At 49.1% G+C, this 24387-nt stretch overlaps 2 protein-coding genes across 9 annotated transcripts in view; one reads left to right on the forward strand and one right to left on the reverse strand.

Annotated features, from left to right (window-relative positions):
* LOC132349814 (bMERB domain-containing protein 1) overlaps positions 1-24387 on the forward strand; it is a 199764-nt gene that overhangs the window by 156078 nt on the left and 19299 nt on the right. The window contains exons 8-9 of one of the 5 annotated variants that reach the window (XR_009497750.1): positions 12767-12936; positions 22103-22215. The exons of 1 other annotated variant lie outside the window; for it this stretch is intronic. Coding sequence is in view for 1 of the 4 variants with exons in the window: in XM_059898617.1 (XP_059754600.1) it covers positions 12767-12770 (4 nt within the window). In the remaining 3 variants the exon portion in view is untranslated. Of the gene's footprint in view, positions 1-12766; positions 15084-15916; positions 17892-22102; positions 22216-24387 lie in introns of those variants that run through there. 3 more of the 5 variants (XR_009497749.1, XR_009497751.1, XM_059898617.1) reach the window with 3 other exon arrangements.
* Positions 9205-24387, reverse strand: part of MARF1 (meiosis regulator and mRNA stability factor 1) — a 41422-nt gene continuing 26239 nt past the window's right edge. For all 4 annotated transcript variants that reach the window (XM_059898613.1, XM_059898611.1, XM_059898612.1 and 1 more), the window contains 8 exons: positions 24094-24296; positions 23190-23417; positions 19388-19618; positions 16552-16764; positions 15282-15342; positions 15073-15198; positions 13517-13687; positions 9205-11804 (listed from right to left, as the gene is read on the reverse strand). In XM_059898613.1, coding sequence (XP_059754596.1) covers positions 11560-11804; positions 13517-13687; positions 15073-15198; positions 15282-15342; positions 16552-16764; positions 19388-19618; positions 23190-23417; positions 24094-24296 — 1478 coding nt within the window. In that variant the 3' untranslated portion in view covers positions 9205-11559. The remainder of the gene's footprint in view (positions 11805-13516; positions 13688-15072; positions 15199-15281; positions 15343-16551; positions 16765-19387; positions 19619-23189; positions 23418-24093; positions 24297-24387) is intronic.

A 24387-nucleotide genomic window follows, 5' to 3' on the forward strand; every position in this document is an offset into this window, starting at 1 on the left:
TATGTTGTATCCTCAGTGGCTCTTGTCATTCTTTTAAAGGTTGTGCCCTGCCCCCTTCCCTCTGTCTCAGCCTCATCCCCCCTGCTTGCTTGGATCCCTCTTTGAACTGGGGCCGCAGAAAGCTTCTTTGGGATTTTGGTTCTTCTGGCCATGCTCTCTGTTGGCACCTCTCCTGGACCTTCACACGTTATTCTCGTGCCAAGAACGTCTCAGATTCCCTGCCAGCCTTTCTCTGATCTACCTGTGCACCACTTTGAAGCCAAAATGGCCTCCTTACAGTGCAAATCTATCCGGGTGTGTTGCTTCCCAGTTTAAAACTCTCCTGCACCTCCCCCTCCATCCTCATAGTCTTGGGGCTTGGATCTGGTTTTCAAAGCCTTACTCAATCTAGCCCCTGTGTGTCTCTCCCACCTCCCTCCTCACTGCTCCTCCAACTTCAGACCCCTGATCACACCAACGTTTAAGGGAACAGACTGAGTAGGAGCAGCTGGGAAGGAAGAAGGAACACCAGGCGATGTCAAGGAGGGTGTGTGCCGCAGCATCCAACTTGACCCAGAGGTCACGCACCCATAAGAATTTTATGAAAAGGGCCTACAGGACTTTGCAACAGGATTGGCTTGCTGCGAGAATTTTGGCAAGGCGCTGGCGTGGGAGCCAGATGCATCAGGCAGGGAGTGCTCCCTTACACTCTATCCCGCTGGAGGGAGGGCTCATCACTCCTATGTGGCAGATGGGGAACTGAGGCTCAGAGAGGGGAAGTGACTAGCCCAAGGTCACACAGCATGTAAGTGGTAGAGTGCCAGGACTCGAGTCTGAGAGCTGGGGTGAGAGCCAGGCCCAGGTGTTTATTTCTCATTTCTAATCCCAGCAGCATCACCACCCCACTCCCTGTTGAGCTGTGCTCAATTAGAGGTGACTCATGGCCATGCCAGCAGCCGCAGAGGCTCTTATGAACCTTTCCATTCCGTGCTGGCTGGACAGCCCTGGGCTGCAGGGGCTCAACAACTCAGCTCATCTGCAGCTTGAGAAGAAGCAGTTACAACGTGCCCAAGGCCACCAGCCAAGACTCAGGACAGCTGGATGGCCATCAGGGGCTGGGGCGAGACTCTCAGGAAAGCTGGTTTGAGGAGCAAATGTCTAGTCACTTTTCCCTTCATGTGTTCGTGAATTCTGCTCGTGAATGCCTCCCTTGGCAGGTACCAGGGAACACAGCGATGAATCAGAGTGGGACAGTCCTGCCTTCGTGTACCTTACGTTCTAGGGAGGGAGACCGGCATCAAACAGGAGGGCAGGGGAGGACTCTGCACCGGTTTTAAGAACAAAACCCACTGCCCAGCGGGATTAACCGCAGGGAAGGGAAGCTAGAAAGTGAGGAAGGGCTCCGGCTTGGTGTCAGCCTGCCGGGGTTAAGATTGACCACTCCCTGTGTAAGCCTGGGGGCGTTCCTTCACCTCTCTGGGCCTCAGTGTCCAGATCTGTGAAATGGAGAGAACCACGGGGGTGGGTGGGGGTAAACGAGATGGTGCATGGGAAGGGGTTAGAGCAAGGCACGGGGCGAAGTGGATTATTATTGCCTACATCTGCATGTAGGAAGCTGGAAAAACAGAAAGGCTGCCCAAACCTGCCTGCGGTTCTTGGAGGGCTGGAGGCTGGGGATGCAGGGTGAGTGAGCCCAACCCGGGTCCTGCCCTCATGAAGCTGATAGTGAGCAGAGCTGTGGACACGCTGCCATATGACAAAAGTTGCTATAACCTAAATGTTGGTCAAGGCCCGTTCCACGTGCTTCCCCAATGTCTGCACCATCCTGGGCATATAGTTCCACAGTCACACCTGACCCTGACTGCACCCCCATCCACTCTCTACACCCCTCATGTCCTCCCCACACCCTTCCCCTCCCTCTACTTCTGCCAAGTCCACGTGGAACTCAGCCCCAGAAACTGATGCTGAAATCTCAGCCTCTGTGCACTGGTGCCAAATCGAATCTTGGAGACAGAGTTTTGGGTGAAGTAGAAAAAAATAGCTTTATTGCTTTGCCAGGAAAAGGGGGACACAGCAGGCTCGTGCCTCTCAAAATTGTGTGTCTCAACCCAGGAGGATTTGATGAGTTTTATAGCAATAGTTCAAGGGTGGGGCTGCTGACAACATTAGGGTGTGTGCAGGGCTTGCACTCCCTTAATCTTGTCTCAGGTAGTGCATCTCCTAATCTTGATGAGCTTCTCTGGTCCCTTTAATCTTGCCTCAGGTGGTTTCTTGGCTGTTCCTCCCTTGATTAGCAACTGTTCGAATCTGCCCTTTGGAACTCAGGGAAGGTCATGAAGGCTGGGGTCTATTCCCTACAAACAAGAAACAGGGGACAGAAAGACTTCCATGCCCAGAAGCCCCACAGGGTCCTTCTCGGTTTCAAAACCATGCTGCTCAAGGTCTCCCGACCTTCCAGAAGGATTATGGAAGTGGGAGGGGGTTTGCATCACAGCCCCACAAACCAGTGATGCTGGACTCTTTTGATTCCCATTTCCATCAGCTCTGCCACCGGCCACCCTCTTGCTCACCCCATCCCCAGGCCTCTCCACCAGCAATTTCCCTTTCACTTTCTTGGAACAATTCAGCTCCCTCCAGCCTTCGCCACTGACCTCAACTTGCATCCCCTTTGCATTTCCAGAGAAGGCTCAGCTGTGCTGCCAGCCAGCTCCAGGCTCACCTGCCACCCACAAAGATGATTGATTTCTCTCCTGATAAGATACACATGCCTCATGGTTCCTCTCTCAGGAAAAGTCCCAGCATCAGGTTTGAGTTGTCATGAAGAATTGTGGGCTTCCTCTGTCGCACTAGGATGGGGTGAGCACAGAGGCTGTGGGAACATGGGAGGGGGCGGCTAATGGAGTCTGGGGTGCCGGTGAAACTGTGCAACTCAGATTGGGACTTGGGCCCACGGGCTGGGGCTCGAACCCAGCCAAAACCCAGATTGGGACTTGAACCCACAATCTTTTAACTGAGGTCACACACCCGGTCTCAGGACTTAATGAAGCTCAGGTTCTTGATGTCTTGTGGCAGAAAGAAGTCAGTGAGAGACAAAGTGATAGGTAAGCAGTGGATTTGTTTAGAGAGATACACACTCCACAGACAGAGCATGGGCCATCTCAGAAGGTGAGAAAGGCACCAGGGTATGGGGTTGTCAGTTTTTTGATTTTTTAAAAAAATATTTCCTCTCTGGAAATGTCTTTCTCTCTCTCTCTCTTTTTTTTTTTTTAATTAATTTATTTATTTATGGCTGTGTTGGATCTTCGTTTCTGTGCGAGGGCTTTCTCTAGTTGTGGCAAGCGGGGGCCACTCTTCATCGCAGTGCGCGGGCCTCTCACTATCGTGGCCTCTCTTGTTGCGGAGCACAGGCTCCAGACGCGCAGGCTCAGCAATTGTGGCTCACGGGCCTAGTTGCTCCGCGGCATGTGGGATCTTCCCAGACCAGGGCTCGAACCCGTGTCCCCTGCATTGGCAGGCAGATTCTCAACCACTGCGCCACCAGGGAAGCCCTGGTTGTCAGTTTTTATAGCAGTGGGTAATTTCATAGGCTAATGAGTGGGAGTATTCCAGCTATTTTGGGGAAGGGGCAGGGATTTCCCGAAATTGGGCCACCGCCCACGTTTTGACCTTTATGGTCTGGCCTTGGAACTGTTGTGGCACCTGTGGGTGTGTCATTTAGCTTGCTGGTGTGTTACGAGGAGACTTAAAGTCTAGTGGAAGTCGACTCATCCTCCATCTTGGACCTATTTGGCTCTAATCAGTTTATGTCGTGTCCTCAGGCTATGTCACTCTTTTAAAGGTTGTGCCCTGCCCCCTTCCCTCCTGTTTCACAGGGACTTGTCCTGAGGGAGGACACATCTCAGCAACAAGACGTGGCAGGGAGAGGAGCTGGAGGAGGAGTGGGGGGTAGCGTGTGGGCGGGGGGCCACCCACCCAGAGGGCTCTCCTGGGCTGCAGGAACCTCTCAGTGCCCCCCTCCATCCCCCGTGTGGAACTAGAACTCTCTGCATTGGGATTTGTTTAAGAAAAAAAATTCAACTAAATAAATTTTAAAGATCTTATTGGCTTTATTCAACGATTCATGAATCAGGCGACATCTAAACTAGCAGATAGAAAGGCACTCTGAGGGACTGTACAAAATGAGACTTTTATAGGCAGAAGGGAACGGGACAAGGATGTTACCCCAGACCGAACAGCAGGGAGATTATGGCAAGGTCGCTTTCCTTCAGGGGATGACAGGGGGCCATCAGGCAGATGACGATTCCTAATCAACTGGTTAGGGCTGAAACTGTAGTGATGTCTTGTTTTGGTGACATGGGGCTTAGCGTAAGTGACTCCATTTAGGGCCTGTTGTCTTGTTTTTAACAGATCTTTTTGGTTGTAAAAGACCCAAACTGAAGCCAAACAGGCAAAACATAAGGGCACTTCCTGGCTCCTGGGCTGGGATGTCCCGAGGTCTAGGGTACCAGCAGGTCCAGGGATTCAAACGATGTCTACCTGGGCCTGTTTTCCATGTTTTGCTACCTCTCCATCCCACCTCCCTCGTGCTGGCTTTGTCCTTGTGTGGCCCCAGCTATAGCTCCCGGCTTCCATTCCCTGGGCCTTCTGGAGGAACAATCCAGCGATTTCAACAAGAATGCTAGCCTGGAGTCTCCCAGGCCTGGCTAGGGTCACACGCGCAGCCCCAAATCACTTGCTGGACCAGGGGGTGCAGATCTCTCTCAGCCAAGCTGGGGTCCAAAGACTGACTCTGGGGACAGAGTGTGATGTCAGCCCAGTTGTGCCAGAAGAGGAGAGAAGAGATGCTGGGAAGTTAAAAACAAGTGTCTGCCGTCTTTTACTAAGAAACAGGACTTCCCTGGCGGTCCAGTGGTTAAGACTCTGCGCTTGCACTGCAGGGGGTGCGGGTTCGATCCCTAGTGGGGGAAATAAGATCCCACATGCCACATGCCGCGCAACGCAGCCAAAACAAAAAAAATGGAGAATAACAAACAGGCTTTCAGAGCAGGGAAGGGGTTTGTTAAGGTCACCAGCGAGCTTGCTGAAGCCAGGACAGAACTCAGAGCCCTTGGGCTGACTCAGTTCTCTGTGTCCCCTTCTCTCTTGGACATCTGGCCCAGCCCCGTGGGCAGCTCAGGCCTGAAAGGAATGCAGTGGTTCTAGGACTGTCAGTCCCCCATGGGCCTCTAGCATGCTCTTGACTTGCTTTACCAAAGAGCTGTTTGTTCAGGTTCGAACAGCAACTGTTTACCCATGTGAACCACAATCTATGCATTTGGAGAGAAGAAACCCCCGAGGAAGCATTTCTGTGGCTTTAGTCTTTGAACAAAGCGTGGCCCTGGGCCAGCCAGCTCCGAGCCTATGGGCCACACTTTCAGTCCTCAACCCCCAGAGAGGCCTGGGAGCCTGTTCGACAATATTAAGATAATTTTTTATTTTGAAAATTTTTTTTTTTTTTTTGGCCATGCCGCGCGGCTTGCGATCTCAGTTCCCTGACCAGGGATTGAACCTGGGCTACGGCAGTGAAAGCCCAGAATCCTAATCACTAGGCCACCAGGGAACTCCCATATTTTGAAATAATTTTGAATTTATAGAAGTTGTCTTTAAAACAGTACAAAGAATCCCTGTACACCCTTTGACTCAGATTCAGTGATTGCTAGCGTTTTGCTACGTCTGCTTCATCACTCCCTTTCTCTACGTGCTTTTTTCCAAGAATGACTTTAGCTGCAGACATGATGTTGCTTCTCCCTTAAATCCTTCAGCGCGTATTAAAGAACAAGGGTTCTCTTTCTTATTACAGAACAATTTGCAAAGTCCAGTGACACGACACTGTTATCTAGCATTTACATTTTATTGATTGTCCCAATATTTTCCATTATTCTCCTCCTCTGCTATACAGAATCTGGTCCAGGAACAAGTGTGCTGTGTGTTGCCCCGTCTCTTTAACCTCCTTCAGTCGTTTTGTCTTTCATGACCCTGACAGCTTTGAAGAGCCTAGGCCGGTGGTTTTTTTTTGCTGACCTGGGCCCTTGAACCCTTTAATCAATAGAAATTGATAAGAGGCCAGACGAGAAATTCAGGCAAGGCTTTACTGGGACTCATGCTGCAAGCACAAGGGAACGAAAACAAGAAACAGGTGCCCTTGCTTGCTTTCCAAGGGCTGGCGAGCTGGTTCCTTAAATAGGGTGAGGTTGGGGGCAGATCGGTGGGTCCACTGGAAGGGTGGCTTAGGTGGTGTGCCCACCCCCTTGGTGGTGCTGTGTACAGGAATCACGTACAGTATCCTGCTTTTGCTCCTGGCACATCAGAAGTGGCAGCTGGCTTGTGGCCTGTTTGTATCTTATTGTTCATCATTGCCCCGACTGCGCGTGCATGCAGTTATTTTTAGTCCCTTATATAGTTTCTTGGTATCTGTTGCTCAAGGAGACGTTTGTCCAGGGGCAGGAACAAGCACTCCTGTGGAGGGTCCCAGGTCCCAGCCTATCTCAGTTTTAGCTGACAATCTGCATCTTAAACATGTTTTCCTGGTGATCCTGTTGCCCTCTCTGGTCTCCCTGTCTGAGTGCAGAGCCCTGCTGCCATGGGGGAGGCCTGTGTCTTACTCACCTGTGTCTTACTCACAACTGGCTCAGGGCCTGGCACCCACTGGGGCTCAAGAAAGACTAGACTTCGGAGCTGTGTAGACAGGGACTCCGGCGCAGCTGTGCCACAGAGTGGCTTGGGCAACGGCTCACCCTCTCCAGCCTCACTGTCCCCATCTGTCACCTCACCATGGGGGTGGAGAGTGGTTGGGTTGGTCAGTCTTTAAGGCCTTGCAGCTTTGAAGCTTGGTTGTTGACCCTCAGAAGGTTGAGCCCAGCCCAGGGATCCCTTTCCTCCCGCACCAGGAGCTGGAAACTGGATGTCTTAGGCCTCTGATGTCAGTCACTCACTCAAATTCATCAACTACGGGTAAATTTGCGTATCATCCATGTAAATTCATCTACTGAAACTATGAGTTGCTTTTAACTAATGGAAGTTGGCAAAGGTGATGGGAAGTCATTTCCTTGATTAGGTTACATTATACAAGCCTCCCTCTTAGAGGACTGGAAATTCTCCTTGCTGGCTTGGTGAACTGAGCTGCCATTCTGAGGAAGCCCAAGTGGCCGGGAACTGTGGGCGGCCTCCAGGGTCTGCAGGTGGCTTCCAGCTGACAGCCAGCAGAACCCAGGGCCCTCGGGGGGCGGGGCGGGGGGAGATGCAGGAGGTCAGCAGAGGCCAAGCCTCAGAGACCATGTGCAAAGCATCACTGGTCTCCCCACGTACAGAAACGAAACAGGGATTCCACTTCAGAACAGAGCTTTCTTTTCCGAAACTTCTTTCCTGATTCCACGTCTGGCCCGGACACACTAGGCTCAGCTAACACCGAGGGCTGGGCCCCTACAGCCTGTGGGGGGGTCTGTCTGCACTCACTGTGACTCAGGTCTGCGAGGGAGAAGGGGTGGGGGCAGGGTCAGGGTTCTCTCACACCAGGCCCCGCATCGGGAAGGCTTTCGGGCAGAGGTGGAAGGGCCACCCTGACCACTGCAGCGCCCCTAGCTGGTTCACCAATGTGGGATGAGGGGCCCAGTGGCCAGGTCCTTAGCTTCACCTACAGATGCTTCTTCTCCTTTCCTCCTCTGAACCCTAAATTCTCCCCATTTCCAAATCCTTCCTTCCCAGGACATGTGAATCCTTCTCTTCATCTTGCTGAGGAAAGTTCTGGCCCTCAATCTCTGATCTTGTCCCACACACCTGAAAATTGAGGGGCTCGTTTTCCCACCAGTTCTATAATTTGCCGACTGCATCCCAAAGGCGACCAGGTTTCCTCATATTCCAACCTAAGCTGTGCCCCAGGGCTGCCTACCTCCCAGGGAGAGACTAGATCTCTCCTGGGAAAGAGGAGACTCGACACTCAGCCTTGAAGTATTAATCCATACAAGCAAATTAGATCAGTCTCCACTGCATGTCTCCCCCAAGAGTGGCGTTAGTTAGTTAGACCAGGCTGATGCTGTAATCACATTAGCAGCTGGGAGATTGGCCAGCAACTGTACGAGCCTGAAGTATAGCCATACAGGAGGGCGTGAGGTCAAGCAAAGCAGTGATGGAGACCTTGCTGAATGCTGGTTTATGGGGCAGAGCCAGGATTCCTGCTCCTCCCCAGCCCTAGAGCCAATATGTGACCTGTCCCCACCCGCAAACGGGGACTATAGCAGGTCCCTGCTGCAGGAGGGACAGGGGTGCTTCTGATGACTCGGACTCTGCCCATATGAAGCAGCTAGAAACCAGAGAAGCTAAGTCCCAAAGCATGAGGCTCCTCATGGTAAAGGGAACACACAGGTCAACTGCACATCTGAAGTCAGGTCCTAGAAGGTCACATCCATCTCCTCTGTGTGGACAGGTCTGCTTTCACTCTGACCACGTCTGCTAGGCTGCCATCTCCAGACCAGATGGGAATTGCACAAAGATAAATGTGACGCCCTGTTTCAACCTGAAATCTAGACCTTCCAAATTTCCTTGCCCCCTCTAAAGGGGCACAGTGGCTGCTCAAGTTTTCTGGCAAAAACTGGCTACCGTGAAAGGTGTTTTGAAAGGATTGCCAGAGGTTTTTAAGAGACTTTTAACGTTGAACTTTAAAAAAACTGCACTTCATCAAGAAGCAATTTACCCAAACATTCAAGTCTCTTCTGGGTCCTTTCAAAATCTGGAGACGGGGGTGGAGAGTGGGTGGGGAGTAACAGTGGTCTCAGGAAAAGGGCTTCACAGTGCAATGTGTGAAAGAAGTCTTTTTCAAACAGGCTATTCAAAAAGCATGCTTGGCAGTGACCAAAACCAAGGTAGCCTGCAAAATGGATTTCTTTCCCAGGGAGAGAGTTCCTAGGAATTATCCCAAGTTTTATAACTGGAGGGTATTTGTGTTTATTGTATTTTCCCCAAACGATTATGAGCTGGAGCGAGGCTGGAAACCCTGGAGGGTCCTGACCACGAAGGGCCAATAGTCCAGTCACCTGCCAGGGCCAGATGCCAAATTCAAAGAGGCTCTAAGACGACAGACCAATTTGCTTTCCATCTCACAGATTCTCAGAAGGGATGAGAAGCTGACAGAACTGGACTGGTATACAATCCGCCCCCCTCAAACAAACAAAACACTCACTTGGAAAACTCAAATTTGATGCTTGCTTTTAAAGTTTATTGACAACTGTTTGGTCCCAACACACAAAACAGCACTTGAACCACAGAAAAAGTGTTCAAACAAAGTAGACAGTTAAGAAAAACATCTCTTCCCCCAAGCTCAATCCAAAACAAACAGTGCAAGATGGGAAAGGGGGTTTTGGTGATAACTTTTGTCTTTTTTTAAACAGATAAATCTAATCTGGTACATCTTTCCACCCAGAAATAAAGAATTTCATTGTCTTAATTCTCATACATCATTTTGTCACATCATTCAATTAAACCTCTAGATAAAAAAAATAGATAGCAATTGGACTGGCCATTGTGGAGTACATTACGAACACAACGAGCTTCGCTGTATTCTCACATCTTCAAACAGCGATTGTTGGAGTCACACACACGTCCCAGGCTGACAGGTGACTCCAGTGAACGATTCAACCACACCCACACCACAGCGCACAACTCCAGTCTCTTCTTTGTCTGTTGCCCAAAGAAGCTGCTCTTTGAGGCTGTACCTAGTGACTTGTAATGGTGCCTCTTACATCTTTAAAGTCCACATTCTTTACCTTCGAGCAAAACTAAAGTCCACGTGTGCAAACTCAGCCTTATGAAATCTCAGAATAAGGCCACTGATGTTCTCAACACCAACTTTGTCACACTGTTTAAAAGCTTCTTAAAAAAAAGTGCACCTTTGCATTTTACTTCCTGTCACACTGTGTCAGTAGAGGAAATGCCTTTGGGAGGACTCAAGAGTGCCATGATGCCTAGAAGGCTTTCCCAGGGCCGTTCCATCTTGGTTGGGGCCATGTGCTGAGAACTGGGAATCACTGGCTTCATTTAAAAGATTTGGGGAACAAAAAATCTTACTTGTAAAAATCTCTCAATAGCCCTTATCTTGTGGCATTTTATCAAAATGCTGGCTATAAAATCAGAGCCCATTTTCTGGCTTTCTAGAAGTTACAAAATATAATCATTTCCCCAAAAGAAACCATCTAACTAGTGGAAGACCTTATGCCTACAGGTTTTTTCTGCTCTATGAACGAATCCGCCTTTTTGCCCAACAAATACAACCCATTGTAAATGTCAGGTTTCTCCAGGAGGCGTAAGAGGCCGCCGGTCACCGGATGCCTCAGCCACCTCAAGGCGAAGGTCATTCCACAGGGCAGTGCTCCCTCAAAAGCTGGCTTTTCCCAAATGCCAACATCAGACACCACAAAAAAACCCACACATGCTTCCAACAGCGAGAAGTAACAGAGTAAAAGCAGACGCTATTAAAAGACACTGAGTTAACAGACACAAACACACAAATACTCACACACAAAGCTTCCCAGCTACCAAAACCAGCTTTAAAATTATGAATACAAGGTTAAGTTGATCAACCTTGGCCTTCCTATGTATAGATAGAATTTCTGTCTCTTCCTAGTGGAAAGAGCATTGATACCGTTCCTGTTAAAGCACCTCCCTCCTCAGCTCTGATTTGTAATTTATGCATTTGATGCATATTTTAGAAAATCAGACTCTCTTCCCAACATTGCCTCTCGACACACAATAATGTGTGTTGGAATTCAAATGCTGACTTTAAATTCATGACACCAAGACCATCTCCTTTTCCTTAACCTAATCCATATCAAACTGGAACTTAAAAGGGAAGCTTAAAACATCCTTGACTTTCTAGAAAGCTCCTAAATGGAACCCCAAAGTGGAAATATTTTAAAAAATCTGTGATGAAGCCACATTTTTCAACTACAGACATAGTTAAATAAAAAACAAGGCACGCTTACAAGTCACATGGAAGCCAGGAGCCTTCACATCCAACCAGAAAATACATTCTTCCTGCCTCGCCCACCCTTCTCCTTCAGTGTTGTGATTGCACAGGATCACAGAACAGGCTTTGCTTCAAAGACACCTCATGCATTTGATTAATACTGTCTGAAAACATCAGTAAGCAAAGGCTTAGAGACTATATTATGCTACATGTAAGATTTTACCACTGACATGGCTTGATGGAAGTAAAACCACTTCCTTCTTGCTGAGTTCTCACTGCTGTCTTCTTACAGAACACCATTACGCTTCATGGTCACTAACAAAAATTTGTTAAAATATATTAAGGATTCTTTAACAAATGACAGAATTTTTTTTTTTTCCAAATAAGTGGGGGAAAGAATGAAAGAAAAACTTCAGCTCAAAGCTGTGTCAATGTAAAAGAAACAAAACATTATGGAATATGTCTAAAGATGAAGTAACTGGTTTCTAGGGGGTCTTCATTAAAACAGAAAAGGTTTCTTTGAACCCACTTTTGTGTGCAGAATCAGACAGTGCTTTCCCATCCTAATTCTATGTTCAAAACGAGACTCAAAGCTTGGTTATAGGTGCAAAGGAAAAGTTGGCTGCCAGTTTTACTCTGTTTTTGGGTTGCTTTTTGGCCGGGCTTTCCACAGGCTCCTTGCTGAGCAGCGACTCAGGGGTTTCCGTGGAGAGGCAGGGAGGCACTGGGACGGCTGCTGAGACGCCAGGTGAGCTGGAATCAGAGGGCAGGTTTTCGTTCTTTATTGGTATTGGAATTTCCATTTTCTCTTCTTGGTTTAAAACCATAATTTCTGTAAACACAGGAAAGCAAACACATTCAGTTCTAGGACCTGCAAGAAGTGTTTGTTTTCAGTTTTTCTCCTTTCTGAAAAAAATAATCCCCAAATGTCACACCTATGCCATAATTTACTTATTAGCTCTGTAGCCAATATTATGTGTCACATAAGTCAAACATTTATAAACTTCATCTCAGGTCTCCCTTGAATTACAAAATTTCAGACACCTTCGTTTTTGGCTACAAATCAATGTGCAGTGGTTTAAAAACATTTTTTTCCACTCTCTCTGCCCATTCATTCTCTCTGTCAGGTAGTTAAGGACCCATAAGCCACATGTGACCTAAAGACTTTTAAACCAGGAGAGGCCTTGGTACCAGGGGGCCCTGGCCTATTCCACTGACAGAGGACCGTGCTCTACGTGGACCCAAGATGGGGCTGGGGAGGGGGACGGGGGAGCAGGGCAAGCAGAGATAAGGGGAGAACTGCACAGAGTCAGAAGCACCCTCAAAAATCCAGGAAGTGAAGCAGCCACTTTTCCCAGAGCGCGCACAGGCTGCTCTTTCTCCGGCTGAGCCACAAGTAACTAGCCTGCTGTAGGAACAGAGCCACACTGCTTGGAAGTGATGTGTCCTTATACCTCGGACTGCCACTGCGTGTGCAAGGGGCTCCCGCACCAGAGGCACATGGAGGCTGAGGGTGACGGCGGGGAGGCAGAACCTCAGCTCAGCTCTCAGGCTGACCCTCGCTGGGGAGAATAACGGACAGAACTGCCAGCACCGCTCAGATTATTTCTCTCCCCGGCACACGGGGATGGCTGAACTCAGCACACTAAACACACCCAGGCCACACCCACGGAAGAGCTAGCGTCAGTTCCCCACCACGTCCGTGCTTCTAGGGGAACCAGCCCGCCGTCGCCACGGCCCAGGGCCAGCTCCGCAGCCAGGTAGGCAGATGTCTCCCCACTGACTATCTTCCAGATAAACAGCCTCAGCTCTTTCACTGGGTGACGGTGCCAAAGGTGCCAAAGGCTGCTAAGAAGACCGAGGCCTGTGGTCAGCAGGGTCATCTCCTGGACGGCAGTGCCAGCAGAGCGGGGAAGGACCATCCCAACAGAGGAGACGACAAGGGAAGGACCTCGACAGAGCAGGTGGGCCGGCCTCTCAGGAGGCCAGGGACACGACAGAAAGACAAGAGCCCTGGGGCTCCAATCCTGGCTCTGCCTCTTCCTAGCCGAGCAGCCTGGGGCCCGTGCTATCTCGAGCTGTGGCACAAGCTGGGGCACGAGACACAGGTGCCCTCCCTCCCCTATTCACAGTCCCACGAAGCCCCAGTACCCTCTGGAGTCGTTCAACTCTGGCCCAGACCGGGGGTGACGTGTATGTCTGGTGACGGGCAGAGGCTGCCGCTGGAGTTGCTGCACTTTCCAAAGGTGGGCAGCACAGCCCAGGAAGCCCCTGCACGCTCCCCCGTGGGGTCCCCACCCCCAGTGCAGCTGCAGCGCCCCTCAAGACCACCATCGTTCCCTTGCTTGCTGCTCCCTCAGCCACCTCGGGCTGTGAGCAGGAACCCTGATAGGAAAAGGGGGTCCTGAATAATCCTCACAGGTATATTTGTGCCTGAAAAGGTAGAGTCTCTCCCCACTCCCATCAGTTAACATCTCAGCATTAAGGGTTTACTGTTTAATCAAAGCCACAGAGGAAACCCCGCAATGACACAGTGCCTCCTACCAGAGGGCTCTTGGGGGTGCTCCTCAAACTGAATGAGATCAGCAGACTGGAGGATGACGGGATCCGGTCTCAGCTGAGGGGACGGCAGGCACGAAGGGACAGGCGCGCACAAGAGGTCCACAGGGGAGTCGTTGGTCAGGCGGAGGAGCTCCTGCTCCACTGGATGGGGCCCTGGAGGAGAAGGCAAGCGGGGCTCCACTCAGGACTGCGCGGTCTGTGCCTGAGGCTTGCCGTCTCCTTAAGGTCAGGAAGTACTCAAGAACTCAAGGTTTATAAAAAAGCCGTTAACAGAAAGGTCTGGGTCACGCTTGGTACATGAAATGCCACAGCCAGGATCTCCCGATTTGTGTTCTTAGGAACACAAAGGAGGCAATTAAAAAACGCTGAGAAATTTAAAAACCCATAGAAAGTAGTTAAGTGAGCAAAAGCTCCGAATTAGAAGACTTGGGTCCCAGTTCTGTCACTTCCTCGCTGAGTGCTCTTGGGTAAGCTACTTAACCTCCTGGAATTTCAGTTCTTCATTTGTAGGATGGAGGTTACTACTGCTGAAGGCTGTGCTGACAGCTTGAGAGGATGAGCTACATTCAGGTGCTCTGTAAAAATGTAAAATGCCACATAGCTGATTATCCTATAAACACAGAGCACAGTAGCCCTTGTAATTATTTAACAACTTGCAGAGTCCTATGAAGATAAAATTCTCATATGTAGCAATGGACTCAAAATTCAAGCGAGTTGATTTCTATCCAGTACACAGAAGATTCCACATAAAATCAGGATGACTCGATGTTGTTCTGAGTAATCCTAATGCATTACTATTAAGTCTTTCCCAGGGATGTCCTGTGACAAAGACTCTCCCTAACCCAACTTTAGTCAGGAGTCAGGCTCCGCCAAGCCCTCTTCACCACCAGACCTTGACCTTGGCCTTCTGTGTCTCTTGTGTCCTTGCCATGTCCAGTCTTGACAAGAATCTTGAGAAGTCAGTTTAGCAAAAATCCCCCAGGCTTGTGATATCTGATCAGGTTCCTCATCCCACCCCACCCCCAACCTTTGATGTCTAAGTCCTTGGCCTGCCTTTAACAAGAATCCTCTTAGGTCGGCAGGAATCCCCCTACCTTGATGTCTCGTCTTGGTAGTTTCCCAGCCACTGACCCCCTTGCTCTGCTCTTTGACTATAAGCCCCCACTTGTCCTTGTCGCATTCAGAGCTAAGCTCCATCTCTCGCTCCAACGGCAGCAGAGTTGACTCCATTGTGATCATCTTCAAGTATTCTAATAAGTGTCAGAATCTTTTTTCCTTTAACATCTGAATTGTGCTGGCTTATTGTCATTATGGGGGCCACCGACATCCTTCAAGAACCTTAACCGGTCAACCATCAAATGCAGGCCAGTTTTTTCTCTGTTCTTAACCAAACACCAGACTCCTTTGGAAAATGCATGAATACTTACCTTTAAGGAATGCAAATGACCCAGTGTCGTCCTTCCCCCTCAAACCACCCCAACTCTACCCCAAGCCATTTCCTGAAAATTTCACCAGCTTTGCTTTATTTTTCCTCTTACCGTCACCGCCTGCTCCGAGTTTGAGTTCCAAGGCTGTGTGAGATTCGGGCACCTCCAGGATGCGCTCGGTAGCTGAGGGCCGGGTTTCATGACTGGCAGAGGGGAGACCAAGTGAACTCACACGACCTGGAAGACAGAGAGCACCCATCAAAGGGGGATCAGGGCGAGACATGGGGCTTCTGAAGGGGGACGGGATGGGGCTTACTTACTTTTCATGTCATTTTTTAACACTACAATTCTCTTATGACCATGTCCTTTTATCCAGACCACCTGCACACAAGACATACTACTGGTTAAGCAGTGGAAAAGGAGGGGAAATAAGCCCTAAAATTCAGGAAGAGTGTGATCTACTGTGTTTGGTAACATACTTAAACATACTAGGACTTAAAGACCAAATTAACGCCAAGAAAAATTTTTCTACACTTTGTTTTAAAGCAACAGAGGCTGGCAGAAACATGCCGCTTATAAAAAGCTGTAGTCTTAGAAGTTGTGAGACTCAGCTTAAAAATTACTCTTTATGACTCTTTAAAAACATCACCTCCCAAACACCAGTGCTGGTATATAAATGAAGCTAGTTCTCATGTGGGAGCTCTTACCATTTTTTCCAGATACTAAATGCACCTTAAAAGAATTAAGGGCTCTCCCACGCCCCTCAAGCTAAGCTCATTATCCTGACCCTAAAACAAAGGCCCCGACCTAATAACGCTGCCCCCACCCCCACCAAGAGAGAGGCAGCAGTGGCCCTTGGCTCCCAGAGCCCCCCAACGTGCATCTGTCACCAAGTCCCTCATCTCGGCTCCCAAGCTATCCTACCCTCGTGTCCTTTCCTACTTCCTTTACTCAGGCTCAAGCCCAGCAGAGCGCTCACCTGGGCCTCCGCAGTGGCAGGCCCCTTGCCAGGCTCCTCCTCTCCTCCTGGTTCTCTCAACTCCACCATGGACAGCAGCCCCATGGCACTTCCTACAGCAACCCCAAGGCTCCTCGCCTCTCTCCACAGAGTCTTGGCCTCCATAACTGAGCTCTTATTTCGCTGAGAGGCTCCAGCTCGGGAGCTCCACACTACTTGTCGCTGCTCTGCATCTGCTCACACTGTCTGCCCTCTCCCCTCTTCGTCACGTGGTTAATTAACTTCTACACATCGTGAGGACTCTGCTCTGGGATCCCCCGGACCTGGTCGTCCTCGGTGTGCCCACCGACGGCTGCACCGACCACACCGCCTGTCACCTGCTCAGATGTCTGGACTCTCCACTACCCCATACCTTTCTGAGGGCAGGGTCTGGGACTCACCCACCTGGCACCTAGGAATTTAATGAAGGTTTGCAGAACGAAGGAGAAATGCTAAAATCATTCATTTTTCTCCAACGGTATGTACGTTTTGAAAGGATCAGTTCAAAATGCCTGCAGGTCCATTATTCTGTCCGAGAGTGAGCCTGTGGCTCTCCAGGAGGACACCCTCCAAGAAACTGAGAAAACACCCACCTGTGGGATCGCTCCCAAGAGCTCCTCAACACTACTGTAGCCATACGTCTTGGGTTGCAGTGTTTCTCCGACGTACTTGGTATAGGCCATGGAAAATTCATGAAGGAAAAGCTGCTGGTAGTGGTAAGTATGAAGCAAAGACCGCACGTTCTTGGCAAACAAATACAGACTTGTGAGCTTCACACACTCCTCCGTCTTATCATTAGTAAAAACCTGGTCCAGGAGAAAACAGCAGCATTAGAAACTTCCAGAGTGACTGGTCCTGCGTCCTAGAAATGAGGGTCTCTCTGAGAGTGAAAAGATGCCAAGTCAACTTGAAAATGGGCAATAAGCCAGGGAGGAGGAGAGACTGATTCAAGGATCTCCTCCAACAGAGGGCTATAGCCTTGAGCCAACTCTGGTTCTATTTGTAGGTGTAAGACAGCAGAGGTCTGACAAAATAGTGTGTCAGAAAGGAAGGAAACTAGTAAACTGAGATCTCAAACGAAAGGAGGCAGTGAAGAGAGAGGGCAAACCCCTAGGTGGACAAAGGGGCACCAGACAGTGGGGACCGAAGCCACTGAACCTCATCTCCCCGAGGAACACTGTGATGCAGGACAACAACATCACTATTCTTAACACAACAATAAAAGCAATAAAGGGAAAAAAACCGACAAAAACCTTTTGTCCTCAAGTAAGCAAATCTGTTTACCATAAGCCTTTCAGTCTAACATGCCCTCACTGAGATCTCCTAGAGAAGAGATCTTTCCCAGCCTTAGCTGGCCATGGAAAGCCTTTTGTCTGGGAACATCCACTAATATTGCCTAGAACTAGTGTTCATATAATATATAATTAACAGAGTTTAGAGAATGTTGGGTTTGATATCATGAAAGAAAACCAGAGCTAGATAGTAGTTAAAGTGGAAAAAAAACAGATTTTCTTCAGGACTATTGCAACAGGGGAAAGGACACCTAAGTGGACACGTAAGTATAGGTGTCCTTTTCAGACACAAGGAAAAGGGAGGATTTATAGCCAACGGAGGCTGGGGAGAGGGACATCCAGGGTAGGGGGAATTCTTGTTAAACTGACCTAACAGGATTCTTGCAGAAGGTAGGCCAGGGTGATCAGATACCAAGGGTAGGAGATTCTCTCTAAAACTGGGCCATGTGGGCCCATCAAGGATAAGGGCAGGGCCCAAGGACAAAGTATAGTCTAGAAAGCGGCTCAGGGGTGATTGGCCAAGGAGAGTTTTTAAATTATTTAATTATTGGTCACGTGGTTATATGATAACAACGGTATAATCATTGTTTTCTTACATTGTGGGATTTATTTAGTTAATATTCTATTTAGAATCATTTTCTTTTGGGGGACTGGTATTAAAGTTACTTTGGCTTCATAAAAGAAGTGGTGTGCTTCCCATCTTTTTTTTTTTTTTTTCCAAGTGATCTAGAAATGGTTTTTAAAAAGTTGGAGTTATTTTTTAGGTGAGTTAAAACCCAGTTCTTAACCCATCTGGTCCTTGTGCCTTTTGTCAGTGGTAAAATTTCAATGATCTTCAGTCTTTTTTGTGTTAATTGGTCTAATTTTTAACTTCTTAAAAATCTGGGAGTCAATTTCACTTTTTTCCCCAGGATCTTATCTATTTCCTCTAGGTTTTTATATTTGTTGTCCCACAATTGCACACAGTATTCTCTTACTATTCTTCTAATCTTGAAGTATCACCTTTTTTTTTTTTAAAACTGCACCGCACAGCTTGTGGGATCCTAGTTCCCTGACCAGGGATCGAACCCGGGCCCCCTGCAGTGGAAGCACGGAGTCCTAACCACTGGGCCGCCAGGGAAGTCCCAAACTGCTATTCTATTTTTTTTTTTTTTAAAGGAATTCCTTTATTTTTATGGCTGTGTTGGGTCTTCGCCTCTGTGCAAGGGCCTTCTCCAGCTGCGGCAAGCGGGGGCCACCCCTCACCACAGCGCGCGGGCCTCTCACCATCGCGGCCTCTCTTGCTGCAGAGCACAGGCTCCAGACACGCAGACCCAGCAACTGTGGCTCACGGCCCAGCCGCCCCGCGGCACACGGGATCCTCCCAGACCAGGGCCTGAACCCGCGTCCCCCGCATCGGCAGGCAGACTCTCAACCACTGCGCCACCAGGGAAGCCCCCCCCCCCTTTTTTTTTTTTTAAGATTTATTTATCTATTTGTTTATTTATGGCGGCTGCATTGGGTCTTCGTTGCTGAGGGCGGGCTTTTTCTAGTTGCAGCGAGCCAGGGCTACTCTTCGTTGTGGTGCGTGGGCTTCTCATTGTGGTGGCTTCTCTTGTTGCGGAGCATGGGCTCTAGGCGCATGGGCTTCAGTAGTTGTGGCTCACAGGCTCTAGGGCACAGGCTCGGTAGTCGTGGCGCATGGGCTTATTTGCTCCGCGGCATGTGGGATCTTCCCAGACCAGGGATCAAACCTATGTCCCCTACATTGGCAGGCGGATTCTTAACCACTGCACTACCAAGGAAGTCCCCCGAACTGTGATTCTTGAAAGGCCACCTGGTGACCAGCCAGTCAAACCTTCCTTTCTGCCCTGCATCTGACTGACAGACCACCACATAAGCGATCTCCTTCAGAAAGAGGTAACAGCAGCAGAATCTAGCCTGGTACAGGAAAAAGGCACCCCAGTCTAAGAATCTGGAGGCCAGGGCTTTCATCCTGGCTTGTCACTTGTTTGGGCAGGGTGCCTGCACCTGCCAATGCCTCTGTCTGTTCGTCTATAAAATGACCAATCAGTTTAATTTAGACCATTTGGTGATCTATAAACACCCAATACAACAGTTTTCATTACAGTGGTTCCAGAACCATTACCATTCATACCTCAACTAAGTAAGGCAGACTCTTCAGAAGTTCGGTCAAAGTCATGAACCCATATTCACAGGGGTTGAGAGGAGTACTGTGGGTGGTTTCATAGTGTCTCTTGAGCTCATCAACAGAAAGATGGGCAGTTCCCTCCCAAGACATCAGCAATACCAGCAGTTGGGCAGTGAGAGAACGCAGAGACTTGCGGTTGATCAGCTGAATCTGTTTGCCAGATTCCATATCAGCAACCTGGGAAGAACAAGAATGCAAACTTTTCAGAACTCAAGAGAGACAGGGGGCTTCCCTGGTGGTCCAGTGGTTAAGACTCCGTGCTTCCATTACAAGGGGCACGGGTTTGATCCCTGGTCAGGGAACTAAGATCCCACATGCTGTGAAGCGCAGCCAAAAAATTAAAAATAAATAAATAAATATTAAGAGAGACAGCCTGGGTCATACCTGGTTCATCTAGTTTCACTTTGGCAAACGAGACCAAAAGAGGAAAATCTCTAAGTTTTTCTCTTAAACTGAAGTAAAGTGAGTGGGTTTGCTGTAGCTTCTTTGGGACCCCAGACCAACACTTCAGACCAACTGCAGCAGAAATCATTCTCTCCCTCCCTCCCTGCTGGTCCATAACCAGAAACTTCCATCAACACCACCGCTCCCCCAAGCGAAGGAGATAAGACCAGCCAGCTGACATCCATTGGCCCAAGCTTGTGAATTAAGGGGTCGGTGTTCTCCGGAAGCAGGAGGTGGTTAGATTGCAGGCGACCCTCCACAGAGCTGCTCTGCAGTCGACTTGCCCCACGTGTGTGTCCCAGGGGCTAGACACGGGAGATGACACAAGGCCTTCTCTGTCCAAGGGCAAGCCGCATTCTTATAGCCCATAAGCACTTGAAAAAAAGCTGGTATTTTCGTGTCTGACTATATGTCTACTTCTCAACTTTTTCAGATTCTCAAGGAGATAAAGGGTTTAACTAATTAAGTGCATTGGGAGGGGAACCTTGTGAAAGAGACACAGGTTATCATTTGGGGACCAAACAGCATGTGAAGAAACAAACATTTGATGGCTGAGACCTGCAGGCCTTGGGCATGGTGCGGGGGGGAGGGGGGCCGCGTCCGTGAAGTGAGCCATCATGGGAGTGAAAACAGGCAGAGCTTCAGGACACACGCTGCTCAGGCCTGGGCAGGCGAACCACTGCTCACTATCACGGCTGTTTTCCCCTTTATCTGATTTCCAGCCAGGACCACGGGTCAAGCTCAGGGGCTTTGGACCCTCGGAGGCAGAGGGTGGGTGGCACTTGAGGAGCCAGCCCAGTACCAGTTTGTCTTTGGAGCTGACGCCCACCAAGAGCCAGGGCAGGAGGCTGTTGGGTCGACCCTGACTCCACTCATCGTGGTTATGGATCTGTGAAGATTCAGACTACGGATTTCCTCAGCAGACCTGGGGTTTAATCAATCAACAGATACAAGCCCAGGGGGAGTCCAAGTCATCTTCTTAGATGCCCAGACCATTATTAAGAAGAAAAAATAAAAACCTGCTTGATGCTACTTAGATACATCTCTTGATTCTCGACCCAGGCTACACATCAGAATCACCTCGTGAGCTAATCTGTGCTCTTGAGGCTCAGAGCACACCTGGCCTCATTCTATAAGAATCACAGAGGCCTCAGTATTTCCCAGAAGCCCCCCGGGAGACCGCAATGTGCAAGCAGGGTAGCAAGCTGGAGCCGCTCCCATCTTTTCCCGCTTTAATGCTCACACCGAACGTCCCGGTCATCGGCCCTTATTCATCACAGTCGGCGGTCATGGCTTAGTCTTCCGATCCACCGAAGCCCTCCAACTGCCATCGCCCTGAGCAAATGAACATCCCGGGGGCCTGTCCCACACCAGGGCCTTCAGTTCCTCAAAGTTCTCATCTCCAATGACATTCTCTTCTACACAGTTCCACTCCAGACCCCACCCCAGGCCACACTGGGGACCTTGTCACGGCCCACTTCCAGAATCACTCATTCAAACCTCCCACACGTCCTGCCTGAAGCAGATGCCGGGGTTGGAGACAAGAAGGCAATCCGAATGCTCAATTCTTATGTTTCTTCAACTTTGCCAGCATGGACTCCTACTTCCTCCTGATTCACGAGCCCTCTCTTTTCTTCATTTTCCTCTTATATCCATCTTGGCACTGATAGCCCATTAATTCATTAACATTCCTGTCAATACTCTATCTACACTCCTTTGTCCCTATGTCTTTTCATTGCACCCATCTGGCAAAATCCCACCTTGAACCGAACGCTCTGCTTTCCCTGAGTCTGTACCCAAGCAGCCACATCTCCACTGCCTCCACAGGAAAGCTACGTGCACCCAGCCCCGGGGAGCTCCACGCTCCCAGCACCCCTACGCCTCCCTGACCAGGCCCCTCTCCCGCTCACCACTGACAATTCAGACCTTCTCAGCTCTTCAGTCTGGAATCCCGTCTCTCTCTCCCTCTCTCTAAGCAGTTGCTCTCACCTTGTACTTGACAGAGAAACAGCTCTGGGAAGGTAATTCCCTCTTTTCCTGGTGACACACATCAAACTCCCCTACATCCGCCTCCACCCTACCCGCTTCCCTTTTGTCAAAATACTAACGTCAGAGCTGTCCCTCCTTCCACCGAATGCCAATTCCCGCAACCTCTGGCCCCCTCAGGACCCTCACCCCATCACCCTTTCTGGCCTTTGTATATCAATCTCTCTCAAGGAGATCCTTCTCGGCGGCTCTCAAACGTGCCCAGTCTCCCCAACTGGAAAGAACGGCCAGAGAGCACTCACTGGCTCAGACCCGCAGTCTCCTGCTCATCTCCTTCACCAGCAAACAAACCGAACAGCTGTCGTGTTACCTGTTGCCAATGTCTCGCCCCCGCCACCTCCTCGTTTCTCAGCCCACTCAGTGCGGCCGCGGTCCCGTATCACACTGGCGCCGATCCTGCTCCGGCCGGCAGCGCCACGTACCTGCACTCAGCTTGGCCCCGTGGTCCCTGAGTCCTGTCTCACCTGCCCTCTCAGTGGCACCTGGTACTGCCGGCCGCTCCTCCTCCTTGGCCTTGGACATTCCCCACTCCTAGTGTTCTTCCTGCTCTCCGGCCTCTGCATCCCTGCCTCCCACGAAGGGTCCTCCTCCTCTAACTGCCCAGCACAGAAACAGACTCCTTCCAGACCTGTGACTGGTGCTGCCACCACTTCGTACATTTTCCTTCCACTTCTTCCTCCTTGTAGTGAGTTTTCTTGGTCCTGTGGCGGACGCAGCCTGCACACTGTTCAGCCGCGCTGCCCAGGACTGCGAGGGTCAGTTCAGCACAGGCTGGGGAAGAAGAGGCAGTCACCCTCTCCAATCCGGCCTCTCCAGCAACCAAGGCAACTCTGAGCCCCAGCCTGCTCCTAAACCTACTCCGTAAGTGAGTCAGAATCCGGAAAGGAGAGCTGTGATTTCAGTCTCCCCAAAACTTCGGAGACAAAGATCTGTGTACAGGGATCCAACTTCAGGTCAGCAGGACTGACACTGAGACACCCAAGAATAAACACCCTGGGATAAACTGGCGACTTCGGTTCACAAAGACATTATTTTGGCGAGGCCACTAAAAGACACACAAAAGCAAGACCAAAAATCTAAACTGCCAAACCCAAGTCATCTCCCATTACCCAAAAACGTATTAACAACACAAAACAAGTTGTGAAACAACAGTAAGCAGTGCAAGGTGTAAATACAGAAATGCTTAATCACATGCAAACATCCCAATGAGGATTATGCCACCGCAAGTCTTACTCCGTGAAAAAAAAAAAAATGTTACCTTTACAACATGGCAGAGTTTCTGTGTTAGAGCCGAAACTGAACTGACATCGTAGTCTTGGAGACGAAATGTGTAACCAAAAGTCTTAGCATATTCTGTAAGCAGATCTGTCATCATAAGGCAGTTATCTTTTTGGGACCGAAGGAGTTTAACAAACTGGGCAGCTAGAGCTTTGAACCGTTCGACCTCTGTCAAAGTGAGGATTTTTTCTTCTCCACATTCCAATACCTTGGAAAACACACAGGAGGAGGAAAGGGAGAACCAGTTATGACTGTTCACGGGGTTAAATGGCATGAAAATGTATACAATTAGGAACTAAGAAGCACTTCAGTGTTCTTTAATGGATGTCAAGATTCAGTTTTGCAAGATTAAGAAGTTCTGGAAATTAGCTGCCCAACAATATGAACATATTTAACACTGCTGAACTGTACGCTTAAAAATGGGCAGGTAGGTATTTTACCACACAAAAAAAAAATTTTTAAGCACTGCAGGGGTCAAAGGTGGTAATAGCAATAAAAATCAACAACAGAAATCTGGTTTAACTTAGCGATGACTTAACAGCCAAGCATTTGCATCACCTCGTGTACTCATCCCCACCTCCAACACAAGAGATCTGAACAATATGGGGCTCGTGAGAGAAGATTGTTTATGAAACAAGCTATGTAATCCTTTTCTCAACAGATAACCTAAAACTAACCTGAAGAATGATTTCTTTATTGAAGGAAAAACCACATTTACCTAAAAATACTAAGAAGCCAACAACACAGCTTCTCTGACTGAAGTATTTCAAATTTTCATCCTATTTCATAACTCCCTACTTCCCACGCAAACAGGTCCGAAAAAAAATTTTTTTAATTCCCCCTTATATTGTTCTGAAAGATATAATTAGAATTTCTTCACTTACTTGTAAAATATCAGGTATGGCTTCAAAAAGTTCGAGTAGTTTGGTAAACCCATAGTATGCGAGTTTGCACTGCCGGCCAAAGTGGTGATGGTAAGAGGGGATAAATTTATTAAAGGGCATCCGGAAATGGGGTTGGTGTCGCAGCAAATCCACAACATCCTTGGAGAACTGTTTTGTCCTTTCTATTTCATCCTGGGTACGTTCTTTAAAAAAACAAACAAAAAACAAAAAAACCCCATAAACCACAATCTTCTTCTATCCATCCGTGCTTAACATTATTAGTGTAGTTAGTCC

The sequence above is a fragment of the Balaenoptera ricei genome, chromosome 15 (genome assembly GCF_028023285.1).
Source record: "Balaenoptera ricei isolate mBalRic1 chromosome 15, mBalRic1.hap2, whole genome shotgun sequence".
Lineage (NCBI taxonomy): Eukaryota > Metazoa > Chordata > Mammalia > Artiodactyla > Balaenopteridae > Balaenoptera > Balaenoptera ricei.